This window comes from Pristis pectinata, chromosome 28 (assembly GCF_009764475.1).
Source record: "Pristis pectinata isolate sPriPec2 chromosome 28, sPriPec2.1.pri, whole genome shotgun sequence".
NCBI lineage: Eukaryota > Metazoa > Chordata > Chondrichthyes > Rhinopristiformes > Pristidae > Pristis > Pristis pectinata.
This window is the reverse complement of record NC_067432.1, coordinates 27,216,598-27,233,866: the sequence shown is the minus strand read 5'-3', so window position 1 is coordinate 27,233,866 and position 17,269 is coordinate 27,216,598. Positions and strand designations below refer to the sequence as shown.

At 44.6% G+C, this 17,269-nt stretch overlaps 1 protein-coding gene across 2 annotated transcripts in view; it reads left to right on the top strand.

Moving 5' to 3' along the window:
* Positions 1 to 4,824: 4,824 nt before the first annotated feature.
* lipca (lipase, hepatic a) overlaps positions 4,825 to 17,269 on the top strand; it is a 52,841-nt gene continuing 40,396 nt past the window's right edge. Inside the window, exon 1 of one of the 2 annotated variants that reach the window (XM_052040557.1) lies at positions 4,825 to 5,092. In XM_052040557.1, coding sequence (XP_051896517.1) covers positions 5,011 to 5,092 — 82 coding nt within the window. In that variant the 5' untranslated portion in view covers positions 4,825 to 5,010. The remainder of the gene's footprint in view (positions 5,093 to 17,269) is intronic. The other variant, XM_052040556.1, reaches the window with a different exon arrangement.

Below are 17,269 nucleotides of genomic sequence, written 5' to 3'. Positions count from 1 at the left end.
GAGTGAGCCTCACTTTTCCACTCTACACAGTTTGCCTCTGCCGTCCCACTTACACAAAGTAATTGCTGCTGCCAAACCAATGTAGTTTGACACCTCATTTCAACAGATCAGTAAAAAAAACAAAAGTTGACGTTTTCAAAATCCACTGAAATAATTTGCAAACTGAAGTCCTGAAGAAATTAGAATTCACATGGTGCAGAGCATTGCTTCTGGCTAACAGATGTGATCACCAGTTATTAACAATTATCAACAAGATAATTCTAATGGAGATGACTTTTGGTGGTGAATTTAGTGGTCAATTAATGTATGTGCAGCAATCTTTTGATAAGCACAGTGAATTTAAGCACTAGATGGCATTTTTGCGAAGCTGGTGCCAGAAGGGTGCAAGTCTGCCACTAACTAACATGGCAACTTGTAAATAATGCACTGGTTATCCCTCCCTCACCGTGAGTTGTCGTCATGTACACATTAATAAATGAGTGCATCATTCAAACACCTTATTTGTTTAGCAACATCTGGTCTATAAAGTAGGGAGTATAATTGTTTGTGGATGTGCAGCCAAGTAATTTGATTATTTATGCAAAAGAATGAAAAGTAGAAGTTATTGCCTTTGTGAAACATTTCATTAGTTATTTGGTACAGTAGCCCTGATCTATCCTTGAACGTTAATGTTTAAAGGAACCCAGATTTCACTGATCAAAATTCACCTCAGCTAATACATCTTCCATGCTGTTCTTCACAGCTGCAAAGCTTTATAAGGGAAGTAAGTTTGTAAAATAAGAGGCAGAATATGTTAGTCCAATGCAGGCAGCATTTGTGTGCGGTGTGGTCTATCCCTTAACAGTCACAAAGTCTTGTGTCTATAAATAAGGATATCCTGAGATACGTTAGGCTCATGCAACTCTTACGCACATCCTGTGGCAACTTAATGTGTATTTTTTGCTGCTACAGAAATACCTCTAAAACCACAAGGAAATGATTATCATTCCTGAGGGAGTATATGCTTTAACAGAGAGGTAAGAAATCAGCTGGATGTACTTCATGTTTTGTGTGTGTGTGTGATCTTGTACTTTATGCTTGTGTTTTTCATTTGGTGTGTGTGGGTGGGTGTGTTGTATGTGTTTTTCGTGTGTATGTGTGTGTGTTTGTGTGTGTGTGTGTTTGTACTTCATGCTTGTGTTTTTCATTTGGTATATGCATGTGTGTCCATTGTATGTGTGTGCATGTGTTTGTGTGTGTGTGTACAGATTTGTGTGAATGTACTTGCGTCAATATGTGCGTGTGTTGTCTGTGTGTGTGTGTGTGTGTGTATTTGTGTCAGTATGTGTGTTTGTGTGTTATTTGTGTGTGCATGTGTGTATTTGTGTCAGTGTGTGTTACTATGTGTAGTTTCTGTGTATGTGTGTGTATTTGAGTCTGAGTATGTGTTTCTCTGTGTTGTTTGTGTGTGTGTGTGTGTGTGTGTGTGTGTGTGTGTGTGTGTGTGTGTGTGTGTGTGTGTGTGTTCTGCGTGTGTATGTGAGAAAAATTCCTCAATACATGTAATTTTGTATCACCCTGCAAACAGTTAAGAACTATTTCAAAATAAGCTAAAAACGTGTGATTTAAAATCCACAGTTAGCTAGTGCAGGGTAAACTTCTATTTTATATATTTCATGAAACTGTGATAACTGTTTTCAACCAATGTGCTGTATAGCACCACAGAGACAAAACATCAGCAACTTTTGAAAAAAAGTAAAGAACCATGAATCTGAAACAAAAACCAGAAATGCAGGAAACACCCACTGATGAAGATATCTGCAGCTTGCCGTTTTGGGTACAGACCCATCTTTAACGACCAGATGTTTACGTATCATTTCTTTCCACAGAAGCTGAATGTCCAGCTGAGGGTTCAGCAGGAATCTTCCACTTCTGTGTGATGTTTTGATGAGAAAATACGTTACTGACAGGATCGACGGGATAGTTCATCATTCTTAACCTATGATATGATTCCTCTTTATGGCCTCCTCAATTATTAAAATTTTAAAAATCCTAACAAGCACAAAATATTGAGCTCTAATCACAGCATTATAGTGTCTTTAGATTCCAGTGATTTAAAATAACTTAGAGCTCGGACATAATTTTATCACAGGAAATTAAGCACTAATCCTGCTTCTTTTCGATGAAATCAGTAAAATAGTTTCCTTTGACAGGAGCTTTAAACTGATAACTGTCTTAGAGAACCTTATTTTAACTGTGGGCAAGATTCAGGGGATGTGGGATAGGAGGGTAGTGGAGAAGAGGGGGTGATACAGCTGGATAAACCAAACACATCACCCCCAGAAATTCTAACACCCAGCAATATTTAGAGTTCTCCAATTGTAGACGTGCACTCAAAACTGGCAGAAACGGCAAATGCAGTATTAGGAACCGGAATCTGTGACAGGACCAGGTCACCACAGGACAGCACGGTAGCACAGGGACGGCACAGTAGCATAGTGGTTAGCACAATGCTTTACAGCGCCAGCGACCAGGGTTCAAATCCGGCCACTGTCTGTAAGGAGTTTGTACGTTCTCCCCGTGTCTGTGTGGGTTCCCTCCGGGTGCTCCGGTTTCCTCCCACGTTCCAAAGACGTACAGGTTAGGAAGTTGTGGGCATGCTGTGTTGGCGCCGGAAGCGTGGCGACACTTGTGGGCTGCCCCCCAAAATCACTATGCAAAAGATGTACTTCAATGTGTGTTTCGATGTACATGTGACTAATAAAGATCTTATCTTAAATGTTAGCAAAATAATCTTGGATGGACCAAGGAGGAGAAACCAGTGTACCGTGTCAAGTTGGAAGCACAGGACATCCAAAGCGACGTAAAAGGTCAGATACATAGATCATTAACATGTTACAGACAACGAGCAAGTGAAATACTGGAACAAAGACAGAAATGCTGGGAGAACGCAGCTAGTCAATGTTTCAGGTCAAAGATCCTTCATGGAAGAGGGAGAGAGAGAGAGAGAGAGACAGAGAGAACAAGTCACAGAGAAGTTGGGGAGGTGAGGGCAGTGAGTAGAACAAAGGGAATGTCAGTGTAATTGGGTGAAAGGAGAGCTGTTGAACAAAGGATCTTAACTGAACAGACAAAGTGCCTAACTGCCCATTCAATGGTTTGGCCAGCATGGACGTGTTAGGCCGAAGGGCCTATTTCCGTGATGTATAACTCTATGACTCTATGACTGCACCAACCAGGGCTCAGCAATGTCGAGCTGAGGTGATTTAATCAAGTCTCAAGTTATGTAGGGCTACCTGGAGTAGATGGGACTAAACTATTTCTGCTGGTGAGGATGAAAGAGGTATGGAAGAGTGCAGGGGGCAAAGTTAGAAACATTTCTCCACGCAGGGGGTGGTAGAAGTTTGAAACTCTCTTACAAGTGCAGTCGTTGATGGAATGACAGTTGTCCAATTTAAATCTGAGGTTGAAAGGTTCCAGTTTATTGCAAGCATTATTGGAAGAAAGGCGCATGTGTGGAGTTAGGTCAGAGATCAGCCATAATCCTGCTGAGTGTTGGGGCAGGCTGGAAGTGTAAATGACCTTGTGCTGTGTTCATTTCTTGTGTGGGGTGGGGCAGCTGACAAGCAGCAAAGTGCGGAGGGGGAGAGGTTGCCCAGGGCAATGCAGGACCAAGGTATCCTCACTGGGTGAAGAGAGACAAGAGAAATAAAGGACTGCAGATGCTGGAATCTAGATGAAAAACACGATGATGCCGGAGGAACTCAGTAGGTCAGGCAGCATCCGTGGAGAAAAGCAGGCGGTCAACTTTTCGGGTCAGGACCCTTCATCAGGACTGGAGATAGGAAAAGGGGAAGCCCAATATATAGGAGGGAAAAGCAGAGCAGTGATAGGTGGACAAAAGAGGGGAGGCGGGGTGGGCACAAGGTGGTGATAGGTAGATGCAGGTAAGAGATAGTGATAGGCAGGTGCGGGGGAGGAGGGGAGAGCAGATCCACCAGGGGATGGGTCAAAGGTAAGGAGAGAAAGGGGAAAAAAGGGGGTAGAAAAAGAGAGAGAGGCTGGGAAAGGGAAGAAGAGAAGAAACATGGTGGTGGGGGGAGAGATTACTTAAAGTGGGAGAATTCAATATTCAAGCCATTAGGCTGCAAGGTTCCAAGATGGAAAATGAGGTGCTGTTACACTATGATGCTGGAGATCCTGTTTCTTCTGGAGATTTTTAAATTGCTTGGAGTGGGGTCTGTGGGCCTTGAGATGGGGAAAGGGGAGGGGGATCTGGGGATGGAGGCGCTGGTGTTGGGTTTGGGGAGAGTGGAGCGATAGGGCTGGGTGGTTGTGATGGGTTTGTGGGACATTGAAGGAGTCAGGTGGTGCCGTGGGGTGGGTTTGGGGGGAGCTGCTGTGGGGGGGAGGTGAGATTTTTTGGAGCATGGAGGTTGGGATGGGAGTGTTCAGGATGAAGTCTTTTCCTCCTGCAGGACCCAGTCCTAGGTCTCAGGTGTCCAGCTGAGTTTTGTAAGTTACAAAAGACAGCTTGAATCTGGAGATTACCCAGTTCTACAGCCTAGCACTGTATGTCTGAACCAAATCATTGACATTTTTGAGCAGTTCACCCTGCTGTGAGATTTGAAACCCTTGCAGATCAACTCCTTTTTGCAACGGCAAACATGATTTTCATTGACTTTCTTTCCTGAGAGCTGGGTCAGGCTTTGGTCTTGCTCTCGTAATAGATAACTTCAGCAAACCTTTCACAATATGTCCCAGGTCTAACCAGAGCCAATCAGAGACATCTGAGCAGTTTGTCAACGTCCTTCAGAAACAAATATAAAACTCTCAGCCAATATCACTGGCACCTTTTAAGCCTAGGGACACAGACTAATGCAAAATACTAGTCCAAAGTTTTAACATAAAAGCCCCTTCAATGCAGTGGTCTTTAGTAATTAATCAGTAAATGAAAGGAGTTTAGTCTGTGTTTGTTTTGTCTTGCAGCCAATGAAGGAGTGAAAGTCTGTAAAAGAGAAAGGACTGAAAATGAACAACTTGGCAAAAGTCTCTCTCCTTCTCTTGATATGTGCGACCATTAATGTCCAGGAGGCCAGGATCCAGAGAAAAGGTAAGACGATGGAGCCAAGCGGCCACTTGCAGTCATCTAATCAACTGCAAAGACTTTGCATATCTGCATTACACGGACGAAAGTTGCAGTGGTGGTTCTTGTTGTTGGAAGTTCTGTAGAATGCAACCTGAAATTTGCCTTTGTAATTTCTGGACACATTTGCTGATTGTATTGTTTGGTAATATATGGATGTCACGGAGAGTGGGTTGTGGCTGTGTGATCACTGAAACATTCTTTGCATTCTTTAACTCCAGGGCCACTGTTTCTGATAAACCGTTTTGCCGCATTGCTACCATTAGACTTTCAGTAGCTCTTCAGCACGATATAACCAGGCTGTTAAATTCAATTGTCTTCATAAATGTACAGATTGCATTATGTAGTGACGCAAAGTGATAGCAGGGTGATATATAAACAGAGATTTTCTTAAATCTCCTGTCTTTTGAAATGTTTTATTTGCCCTGTTTTATCTCCATTATTGTAATCTCAGAATTCTCAGTCCATGAGACCAAAGCAATCTTTCTGTCGGTATCTGTATATAAGCCACACTCCTACTTATTTTGTGAACTGGAACTGTTCACTTTTCACCTACAACAATGATATTAACATTATAACTGAATCTTCTGCTGCTCAATAATTATTAATTTATTGCCTGTGTTAGAATAACCTGGTAAGACCTTGATAACTGAACAATTGGAAATGATCCTTTTTAAATGGTTGGACAAGTCACTCTTATGTCGAAAATCTTAGACACCAAGAAGATTTTTGTTATTTTCTAACCAAGCTGAGAGCCTCATAAAATTATCCGCAATTTATTCTTCAAATGCCATTGACAGCTTTTGTAAAAAGAATGCATTTGCTGAGGTTTGCTCTTTACATGGAATATTCAGACAAGACCCTTAACCTGCTCAGATTTAATTTGTGAAATTTGTATCCAACCATTGCAAAATGAAGGAATTGCCCTCAGTAACCAACTGTGTAGGTTTTGGATGCACACTGCTAAGTAATGAGATGGTCAGGGGTCATTCAATGAGCAAACAACAGTGTTCTCACAACTAACCAGGCACGTGAAACAGAGCAATACATGAAAAATGCTGGAGGAACTCAGCAGGTCAGGCAGCATCCATGGAGGGAAATAAACAGTCGACGTTTTGGGCCGAGACCCTTCATCAGGACTGGAAAGGAAGAGGGCAGAAGCCAGAATAAGAAGGAGGAGGGGGAGGAGCACACGCAGGCAGGTGATGGGTGAGTCCAGGTGAGAGGTGAGTCCAGGTGAGAGGGGGAAGGTACGTGGGTGGGGGAGGGGGGGGGAAGATGTAATAAGCTGAGAGGTGATGGGTAGAAGAGGAAAAGGGCTGAAGAAGGAATCCAGTAGGAGAGGGCAGTGGACCATGGAATAAAGGATGGGGGAGGGGAGGAGAGGAGATGGGCAGGTCAGGTCATCAAGGTGGAGGAAGGGAGCCACGGGAATAAGGGAAGACAAAGGAGTGGGGAAGGGGGGGGAAGAAAAATCAGGGGTGGGGTTACCAGAAGTTAGAGAAATGGATGTTGAGGCCATCAGGTTGGAGAGTCCCAAGGCGGAATATGAGGTGTTGTTCCCCCAACCTGTGTCTGACCTCAACGTGGCAGTACAGGAGGCCATAGATAGGCATGTTGGTATGGGAGTGGGATGTGGAATTGAAGTGGGTGGCCACCGGGAGGTCCTGGCTGTTGCGGCGGACAGAGTGAAGGTGCTCGATGAAGCAGTCACCCAATCTGTGTCCGGTCTCACCGACACAGAGGAGGCCGCATCGGAAGCACCGGATGCAATAAATGACACCCTCAGACTCACAGGTGAAGCGGAAGGTGAAAAGGAGGCCGTTCATCAGTTAGTGCTCCATCACCCAAAGTCCCACTGCAGTGTAGGCAGGTCCAAGGTGGCACATCTCTTAAATCCTGAAGCTCCTCAAAAACAGGTCAGCAACCAGAGCAACACACAAAGCGCTGGGGGAGATCAGCGAGTCAGGCAGCATCTATGGAGGGAAATGTACAGTCGATGTTTTAGGTCACAACCCTTCATCTGGACTGGAATGAAGGATCCAGATGAAGTTCTCAACCCGAAATGTCGTCTATCCATTTCCCTCCATAGATGCTGCCTGACCTGCTGGGTTCCCCAGCACTTCGCATGTTGCTCCAGATTCGAGCATCTGCCGTCTCTCTTGTGTCTCCACAGCAGGCAGACACTATTTTCTTGTCAATTTGAGAACAATGGCAAGCAGTGGTAGAGGGTGGAGGGAGTTAGTGAGGGGCGGTGGGTGTAGGTGGTCATGCCAAGTTTTTCAACCACAGTTCAGACTTGAAATGATGCATGTTGAGAATGTTGTGATCATGTTTATAATTAAGTAGTGCTGATCCTAAATGTACTGCAAGAGGAAATAAGATGACGTACCCTGCTAAATGCTATCGCCAATAGTCAACTGGAGAGTGTCTGTGTCAGGGGACCCATGGAATTTCCCTGGTTGCCAATCTCCCCATCGCTATTTATTGAGTGAACCAGTAGCAATGTGCCCACCACCGGGCTTTAGTGGATAGACACGAGGAGGAGGAGCAAGTTGATGGGACAATCTGAAAGACACTAGTGAGACGGCCTCATGAAGTGTGAAGAGTGAAGGACTTGGAATGTGGCACCAATTCTTGTGATTCTCCAAAGTTCATGAGGGGCAAACCCAGGAACTGAATACCCTGGGGTTCTGCATGAGAAAACCTCTATAAACACAGTTAAAATCATTTTCCCATGGTGGGGGTATCAAAAACAGGGGTGGGGGGGCACAGGTTTAAGGTGAGAGGAAGGAGTTTTGAAGGGGATTTGAAGGTACTTTTTTACACAGAGTGTGGTTGATATCTGGAACTCACTGCCAGAGGAGATGGTGGTATCAGATACAATCTCTACATTTAAAAGACATAGAGACAGACATTCATGGGCAGCACTGTAGTGTAGCGGTTAGCGTAACGCTATTACAGTGCCAGCAACCCGGGTTCAATTCCCGCCGCTGTCTGGAAGGAGCTTGTACGTTCTCCCCGTGTCTGCGTGGGTTTCCTTCGGGTGCTCCGGTTTCCTCCCACATTCCAAAAACGTACAGGTTAGGAAGTTGTGGGCATGCTATGTTGGCGGCGGAAGCGTGGCGACACTTGCGGGCTGCCCCCAGAACACTCTATGCAAAAGGTGCATTTCACTGTGTGTTTCAATGTACACATGACTAATAAAGAAATCTTATCTTAAATAGGCAAAGCATAGATGAATACAAACCCAATGCAGGCAAATGGGATTAGTGCAGATGGACAATAACAGAATGGAGATTGTGGGCTGAAGGGCCTGTTTCTGTGCTGTGCAATTCTGTGACTCTGTGACAGGCAGACGAGGAGCCATCAGCTCCTCCAGCCTGCTCTGGAAATCAGACAGATCATGAACGATCATCTTCAAAACATTAAGCATCCCTAAGTCCAGTGAAATACTTACGAAAAGCCATCTCTGTTATAATGTAGGAGACTCAGCAGCCAATTAAAGCACAGCCTTTGTCACAAACATCAGTGAAATAATGAACAGCAGCCACGTTCTGAAGGTCTGCTTTACGATTTAAGTTAATGCAGGGAAATGCTTTGACGTTCCAAGATGAGATATAAAAACCAGGGCTGGTTTTCTTCTCAGGGCCTTTGCCTGCTGAATGGAAGGTTCATGAGGTTGAAGGTACATTGTGTCTGTGAGGAAGGAGGGTTTCATTTGGCCTGGACCAGGTGCAGAGCCAGTACACACACTCTCCCCTCTTCCTGCTGAAGTGTATGAACAAAACCTGGGAATATGGAGAACAGAAGCTAGAGATTTCCCAAGGCCACACAAGGGAAGCAGACTTGGTTTCAGTTAATAAACGTAACATGGCAAACCTCCCTGTTGGAATAATGCTCCAGAGTAAATAATTTCCCCTGCTCAACTCTCTGGAATGGGATTTAGCCTGGAACTTTCTGCTTAAGAGAGCTACCGACAAAGCCACAGCAGAGATTGCAATACCTGTGGCCACACCTGGCATCACTTACCTGGTCCTAACACCAGGCTTATGGACAAATCAAGTCTCATTTAATGCAACTACTGTTTCAGGTACAGACAGAATAAAGTTAGAGTCCATAGCTCTAAGTCAAGATACCTGATTGTTTATAAAAAAAGCATCTTCAGAACCATTTTTACACACTGGAGGAAGCCTTTGGAACATTAAATATACACACTTTGCTCATTCTTTTCTCTCTGATTCCCTTTGTTACTGAGCATTAGGGTATGCAATTACTGTTGAAATGGCTCTTCCTTCTTTGTTATTAACTCAGTTGGCATTGGCAAGTATCACAGTGATACTCAGAAGGCTAATTCTAAGTTGGCTCTTGCATTGAGTGTGAATCAGCATTCTATGCTGTGTGCTTCTTGATTTAGTACACAGCTAAAACTTTCAATACCAAGATAGTAAAGGTTCATGTAGCCAATATGTTCCATGGGGCTATAATGTGAACAATACAAGAATTGGGATTGTGCTGTTCATGTCTAACAATGCATGAAATTACACTGGTATGGAAAAACGTGGCTGAATCGGTATGCCTCTGACCGAACAAGGTTGTGTGGTCAAGAAACTGGAGCACATGAACGCAGATGGCAGGACTGAGGGATTCTATAGTGTTATCGATGAGACAAAGGAATCGTCGACATTTTGGGTTGAAACCCTACATCAGGACTCTCAACCCAAAATGTCGACAATTCCTTTCCTCCCACAGATGCTGCTCAACTCGCTGAGTTCCTCTCATAGATTGTTTGTTGCTCCAGATTCCAGCAGCTGCAGTCTCCTATGTCTCCAGGGTCGATATGGGATGTCTTCACTATGAATTGGCCATTGAAGCAAGAGTATAAACAGTATCAAGTCCAGAATGGACCACAAGTCAACATAATGAAATTATGAGGTTGTAGTGGTTTTCACTGAGATGCTGAGAAAAATAATTCAAAACGTTCTTTTACATTTCTTTTCCAATGCCTGTCAATCATAAGACTATTCTATAGTAAGTGATAACCCACAAGAAGAAGCAGTTTACAATCTGTGATGACTCGTATGTGAGCAGAACTATTTGTAAAGGTCCGATTAGTATGAGCTAATGTGCCCATCAATCTACTTCTTTATTGAACTAAACACTCATGTCAACATGCCATGTTAACTTATCCCAGTGGGATTTTACTGTGTCTGGTTAAACTGAAGCATTAATCTTGGTTGCAAAATCTTCTTTGCACATAATTACTTAACTGCCAACCATGAAGTTGGCTTGCTTTAACTGGTTAGATCAATATAACTATTTATCTTTCATTTAAAAACTTCATTTTTTTGCACTAACGAGATAAGAGCTCCCCATAAGTTCAGATATTTTCTTCCTAATCCTCCTCCTGATCTTTCTGCATTTTGTGTGTCTTCTGGGAGAGGACAAATCCTTGTGGTACTTTATTCTGCTATCCTATATGGATGCATCACAGCTTGGTGTGGCAACTGCTCTGCCCAAGACCACGAGAGTTTGTGAATGCAGCCCAGTCCATCACACAAACCAGCCTCTCCTCCATTGGCTCCATCTGCACTTTCCGCTGCCTCGGGAAAGCAGCCAACATAATCAAAGACCCCTCCCATCTTGCTCATTCTCCCATCTCCCCCCTCCCATTGGGTAGAAGATACAAAAACTTGACATCATGTTCCACCAGGCTCAAGGACAGCTTCTCTCCCGTTGTTATCAGACTTCTCACACGCTAAAAGATGAACTCTTGGTCTCCAATCTACCTCGTCGTGGCCCTTGCACTTCATTTGTCTACCTGCACTGAATTTTCTCTGTAACTGTAACACTATATTCTGCATTCTATACCTCAATGTACTTATGTATGGAATGATCTGTCTGGATGGCACACAAACCAAACCTTTTCACTGTATATTGGTCCATGTGACCATGATAAACCAATTCCAACTCCAAGAGACAGGACATGACTCCTTCCCAGCTGAAATGTCTGAAACAAGTTTGATGCAGTTTCTGGACACAATGCCCTGATTAAAATTAAAACAAAAGTTCTTGAAGTGAAAGGACTCTAAAAGTGTCAGCAATTTGCGTAAATCTAACAGCAGCTGTGTCCTGACCTGATATTAAGGAGTCTTGTGTCGACTTCTTTCACAAGCAGTGGAACCATCCCCATGTATCTTACATTTCACAATTTGAGTGAAGCCAAATCTGTTTCACGCTGACACAAAACCAGTCGTATGAATGCAGCCAAGAAGGAAGAATGGGCTGCCGAGGAGTGCTCCAAGGGTATTAAAAAGGCAGCTAAAAGCATGTATGAGCCTGTGAGTTTGCACGTTCCTGTAGAACATTAGACCTGCCCTAACCAGACCCAAATGTCCAATGATAATTAGTAGATGATATAAGGTCCCACTGTGAAGTAATACTGTTCATCTCTGTGCAATTAGGCTTCCAGAAATACTTTAGGGTAATGATTAATCTTCATTGTTGTCTGCTAGGACCTCAGAGAAAGGAGCATTGAGCTACTTTTCTCAGCAGGTTCTCAATAATGACCCAGCATTTTATCTGAACTGACAGGTATTGGAAGTCTTCATGTAATTTATTTAATCTAATAATGAACATGTAAGTCTGGGTAATGAGATATATCGTAAGTGAACTGGATGAAAGAAATTTCTCCTGGTGAATTTGTGTTCAACGTTAAAAAGATGGCGGGAAGATTTCTACCTGTGTGCTTTCTGGCAATATTTGAGCAGAGTGATAAAGAGAGTTGTGAGAGAGTGTACTGCAGGGGAAACTCCACTGACTTTTCCCGTCTCTGCTGGGTGGAAGTGTCTGATTATTAAACAAGGTTCTGTCTAGCAAGGAGCAAGAATGCAATCTACCCCTGCATTGAGACAGTTAAGATAATATACAAGCTTTCATTCCCAGCAGCCACTATATTCAAAGACCCCAATGAGGCATCATTTACTGTGGGGAAACTGAACAAGATTAGGTGACTGCCTTGAGGGTCATCCACACACATGTTCTGAGCTTCCAGTCGTTTGTCACTTTAGTTCTCTCACACTCACTGTGACCCCCTCAGTCCTAATCGTCCTACATTGTTCCAACAAAATAAAATGTAATAAAAACAGAAAATGCTGGAAATACTCCAGGCAGCATCTGTGGGAAGAGAAGCAGAATTAACATTTCGGGTCCAAGACCTTTCCATGTTTGGCACCTCATCCTCTGACCAAGCCTATTACAGCATGACGCAGTTCAACAATCTCAGATGAAGGGACGAGGGTGGGGCCGGTAGATGTGCCACCTCTCGGCTCCAGCGACCCAGGTTCGATCCTGACCTCGGGCGCTGTTCTCCCTGTGGCCATGTGGGTTTCCTCCGGGTGCTCCGGTTTTCTCCCACATCCCAAAGATGCGCAGGTTGGTTGGTTAATTGGCCGCTGGAAGTTGTCCCTAGTGTGTAGGTGAGGGTGTCATGGTTCCGAGTGCTGGTTCTCGGTTCTGCCCCTTATCCCCATTGATGGTGCCTTGTCATGCAGCAGATAGTTTCCATGCACCACTATTTGCCTAATGACACACACCTGAGTTCCATCAGGAGACTAGTATAAGAACCCTGGTTTCACAAACACTGGTTGCCAGATTATTGGTCTATCTCTGGGTATACTTCATCTTCAGGCTGCTTAGAGCTGTTAACTCTAGAACAGTCCCGGTTTCGCGGTTTCTCCTAGAAAACCCTATTTCCATGTTGGGAGTCCCGAGGCAAGATTCCTTTGGTTCGTCGTTCTGCGTTCAGTACCAAGGAAGCATCCCGACTCCAGTCTTGTTCCGGTGTTCCGCATTTGGGTTCTCCGCGATCTTGCTTTTCATGTGACATTGTGACAGAGGGGTAGGATCTGGGCGGAGTTGATGAGAAGGTGGGATTAGTGTAAGTGGGTGGTTGATAGTTGGCACAAAGCTGTGGGCAGAAGGGCCTGTTGCTGTGCTGTATAACTCTATCAGACAATCACTGTCTCCAGCATTTTCATTTCAGATTTCATTGCTCTTCCTAAATCCCATTTACATTTCCCAATATTGGGATCTCTCCCCGTGCATTATTTAAAACTAATTGACATTTGCTGTATAATAGTTACTGAAATAAGAACAGAAAACGCTCAGTAGGTGAGGCAGCGTCTGTGGTCACAGAAAAAGAATTAATCCTTCAGGTCAAAGACAGGTCATCAGAACTGATTTGGACTCTGAATATACTACTGAACATTCTTCAAACTGATCAATTGAAGAGCCCCAATATTTCTTGATTTATTCATACACCCTGCATTGGATCAGACACCTGGTGACAGCAAGAGGCAACGCAAAATCCAGTCAGATCTTTGGGGGCAGTTGTCAGCAAGGTGATCAGCTGGACTCAGTTATTTTGCCACTTGGGGCAACCCATACAGTTCCGTAATGCAGCACAAATTTTGAAGCATGTGATTGTTTTTTTATACCACACTCTGGTCTGGTAGCTGTGACACTTATTTAATATTCATGTACTTGCAAAGCCATGAAAGCATTACTTTATTTCAAAATTATATTTTCAACATGTGGATGTCTTTGGCACAGTGAGAAATGCTGAACATCACTGTGCGTGCGTCAGGCAATAATTCTTTGGGATTTTATTACTTGCGAGTTGAACTTACAGCCTCACTTGCAGAGTTATTTATCACATCTCTAGTCTGTCCCAGAGCTCTTCTTCTGTTTAGCACATTTTTCTCATTCGGGCATTTTGGAAGGTATGTGTGGGAACCCATAAGTCCTGAGGGTGATGGAAACTAATAAGTTTTGATTCATAAAATCTATTACCGGTTCACGTCGGGATCCTGTGAGACCAGCTGTTTATAAGATGATTGTACATGAGTACTAGATACTGCACTTTGGGCTCAGATATCAAGACACTTCCTTTCACAGCTCCAAACTCAAGCACCCTCACTCCCGCCCTTACCCCTTCACCAAACCTCTTCCTATCACTCTTTCGCATCTCATATGCACTGCACTATCTTCCAGCAGCCTCAGCACGGGGATACTGAGTGTATGTTTTTTTTAACTCCCTAATACTTTCCTTTCTGAACTTCCTGAGTTGGTATCCCTCTCAGCAGTAGTGTATGCTGCAGGGGGAACTTCAAGGTTCCCCAGCCAAAGGAACTTTCCACCATCGCTGAGGTTGTCTCCATGTCGTCAGGACCCTCAGAATCAGCTGCCCAATGCACAGATAAGTTTGGTGTTTGAGCTGGGTTCCTAGGGTACCAACTTGATTCATTGCAAGGTACAACTGGATGAAGCCTGTGCCATGTACACACGATGCCCCAGCTGGTGAGAGGTGCTAGAGTAAGTCATTGACTTATTTCTTTGGCCCTGGAGAAGGGACTCGACATCTTCAGTTCTACCTGTCGCACCAGACCACCTCTGCTGAGAAGGGGAAGGCTCCTCCAGGGTTGGAGACCGGCTGCTCCACTGATGTTGTGTTACCCCAGAGGTGGGAGGATGTGAGGGACTTCTGCTCCCCCCAATAGCCCTCAGTGTCAGCTGTCAGTCCTGGTGCCAGTACACTGCTAACACCTCAGGCCCCAGCTCACCCGCCTCAGCCAGTCTTCCAGATTGACCTCCGCTGGCACACAGCCAAATCTTCGCTCCTCCTCAGGCATCGGTTCCACTTCCCGTCCTCCAGAGAATGGTCATTGACACCCTGCCTCTGAACTGCTCCTGAGTTCATTCCCTCCCAACTACTGCCCCCAAGGCGCTGAACGGTCCACACTGACATCATGCTGTCCACAGTTCAACTTCATTTTGCTACCTTCTATCCAACGTTTTGCTGTCCATTTCCTAAATACAAAGTCCACTCAGCAATTGGCACCAGTCTCAGGGTGATGTCTAAATCCCTCCATTTCCTCGCCCTCCTTGTCCTTCTTTGCCACACGTCCCTCTGTGAATTCTGTTCCACCAATCCTTGTCCCTTGCTTATCCCCTTTGGCCTTCCGTAGGCAGCCCTCCCGTGAGCTGTCCAGAACTAAATCTCTGGAGGTCCCCCTCTGCCCTTTTCCCTTTAAACCTACCTGTCTAACACCTCCTCACATGGTCCAGTGTCAGTTTGTTTCTGACTATGCTCCAGTGAGGAACATTTAACTACATCGTTGCTGTTGCTTAGATGTTTGTTTGCATATGCAAGGGTCTTTGTACAAGGAGTGGACACTGCTCCTCGATATATTGTCCTCTGTCGCTGACCCTTATTCAACCAACATGGCTGTCAATACGTTTTTGGGTCATGATAAATGTGCGCCTTATCTCAGCCACCTTGAATGCTTGGAAGACAATCTTGAGCTTGGAAAAGACACGGTGAGTAGTTCATCTTCCTGTATCTTTGAGCGTAGATCTATATAATCAATGAAAGGAGGTAGATGAGACTGAGATTGAGATTTGGTGACTAACTATTGCTGCTCTTGTACACACAGTCAGCACATAATCAGTAGGAAGTTTACAACGTGCTCTTCTCATCTTGACAGAAGTTGCAAGCAATTTACTGTTAAATTCTAGTGGAGCATGACTGTGCTAAAGATGAATTTTTGTTAAGACCTTGGCGGTGTTCGGTAAATCTTTCAGCTGTGGAAGAAGGAGTTGTATTCGAGTGTGTATCGTGAGTATTGATACAGTTGTCCATAACAAGCCAACACAGTCAACTCCTCCTGTGAGAAACTTGTTTAAGATTGAGTCAGTGAGCTAAAACAGGAAGTCCTTCTCTATCAGTTTAGTTTTACTGCAGATTTTTCATGAGTAAAAACCTTTTATTGCAACGGGGAAAGTTATCAGCATCAAACAAGCAGCAGCTATGTGACGGGGGGTTGGGCAACAACGAGCTTGATTTTGACTTTTTCGCTGAGCTTCAGGCACTCTGCATGAAAATCAGCCATTGTTCTTGGTGGCCTCCATTCAAACACCAGGGTTAATGACCCCTTGAACAGCAAACAATCAGTCACGCCACTTGGTTTACAACACTGCTGCACACACTAACTACTGAAGGTAATTCCCACCCACCGATCAATACATGTCCTTTACTTAGTTACAGTTAATTCCAGTTTGAACTCCATGGTAAATTGGGGATAAAATCTTCTGAGATCTGATTACACACAATGCAAGTTGCTTAAATTATAAATTTAGAAGCCTCTACCTCATATGGGCTTTCTTTCAAGCAGGATATATTAACGTGGGTTCCCCCAGTTTTAAACGCTGTATTTATATTAAGCAATTTCTGCAAAAGAGGAACCGATTTTTCAGGCACGTCTCAACACATCTGGAGCAACACACAAAGCGCTGAAGGAACTCAGCGGGTCAGGCAGCATCCGTGGAGGGAAATGGACAGTCGATGTTTTGGGTAAAGACCCTTCATCAGGACTGGAAAGAAAGACTGGAGTTAGCCGGTATAAAAGGACGAGGGAGGGGGGAGTGGGAATGAGGTAAGAAGTTGGGAAGTTTCTTGCAACATTGCCCCACCCTCTCGATTTGCCCATCACCCACACACTCCTCCCTCTGGTTCCCCCCCTCACCTCCCTCCCTTTATTCCATGGTCCACTGTCCTCTCCTACTAGGTTCCATGTTCTCCAGCCCTTTGCCAGTTCCACCTAGACAGATATTAGAGCAGGATAAAATGTCGACACGACATCGTGGGCCGAAGGGCCTGTACTGTGCTGTAATGTTCTATGTTCTATCACCTCCCAGCTTCTCACGTCATTCCCGCTCCCCCCCTCCCCTACCTGCCTACCTTTCGCCTCTCACCTGGATTCACCTATCATCCACCAACTCCCACTCCACCCCATCCCCCACCTACTTTTACCGGCTATCTCCCCTCTTTCTTTCCAGTCCTGAAGAAGGCTCTTGACCCAAAACGTTAACTGTCCATTTTCCCTCTATAGGTGCTGCCTGACCAGCTGAGTTCCCCCAGCAGTTTGTGTGTTGCTCCAGATTGCAGTGTCTGCAGAATCTCCTGTGTCTCAGCATGACTGTCTGAGATTGTACCCTAACATTACGGAGTGACAGTTGGGGAGGAAATAACTCGTGCTGCCAGGGGGCAGACGGCTGCCCCTCCTACCCTCTGCCACCCTTGCT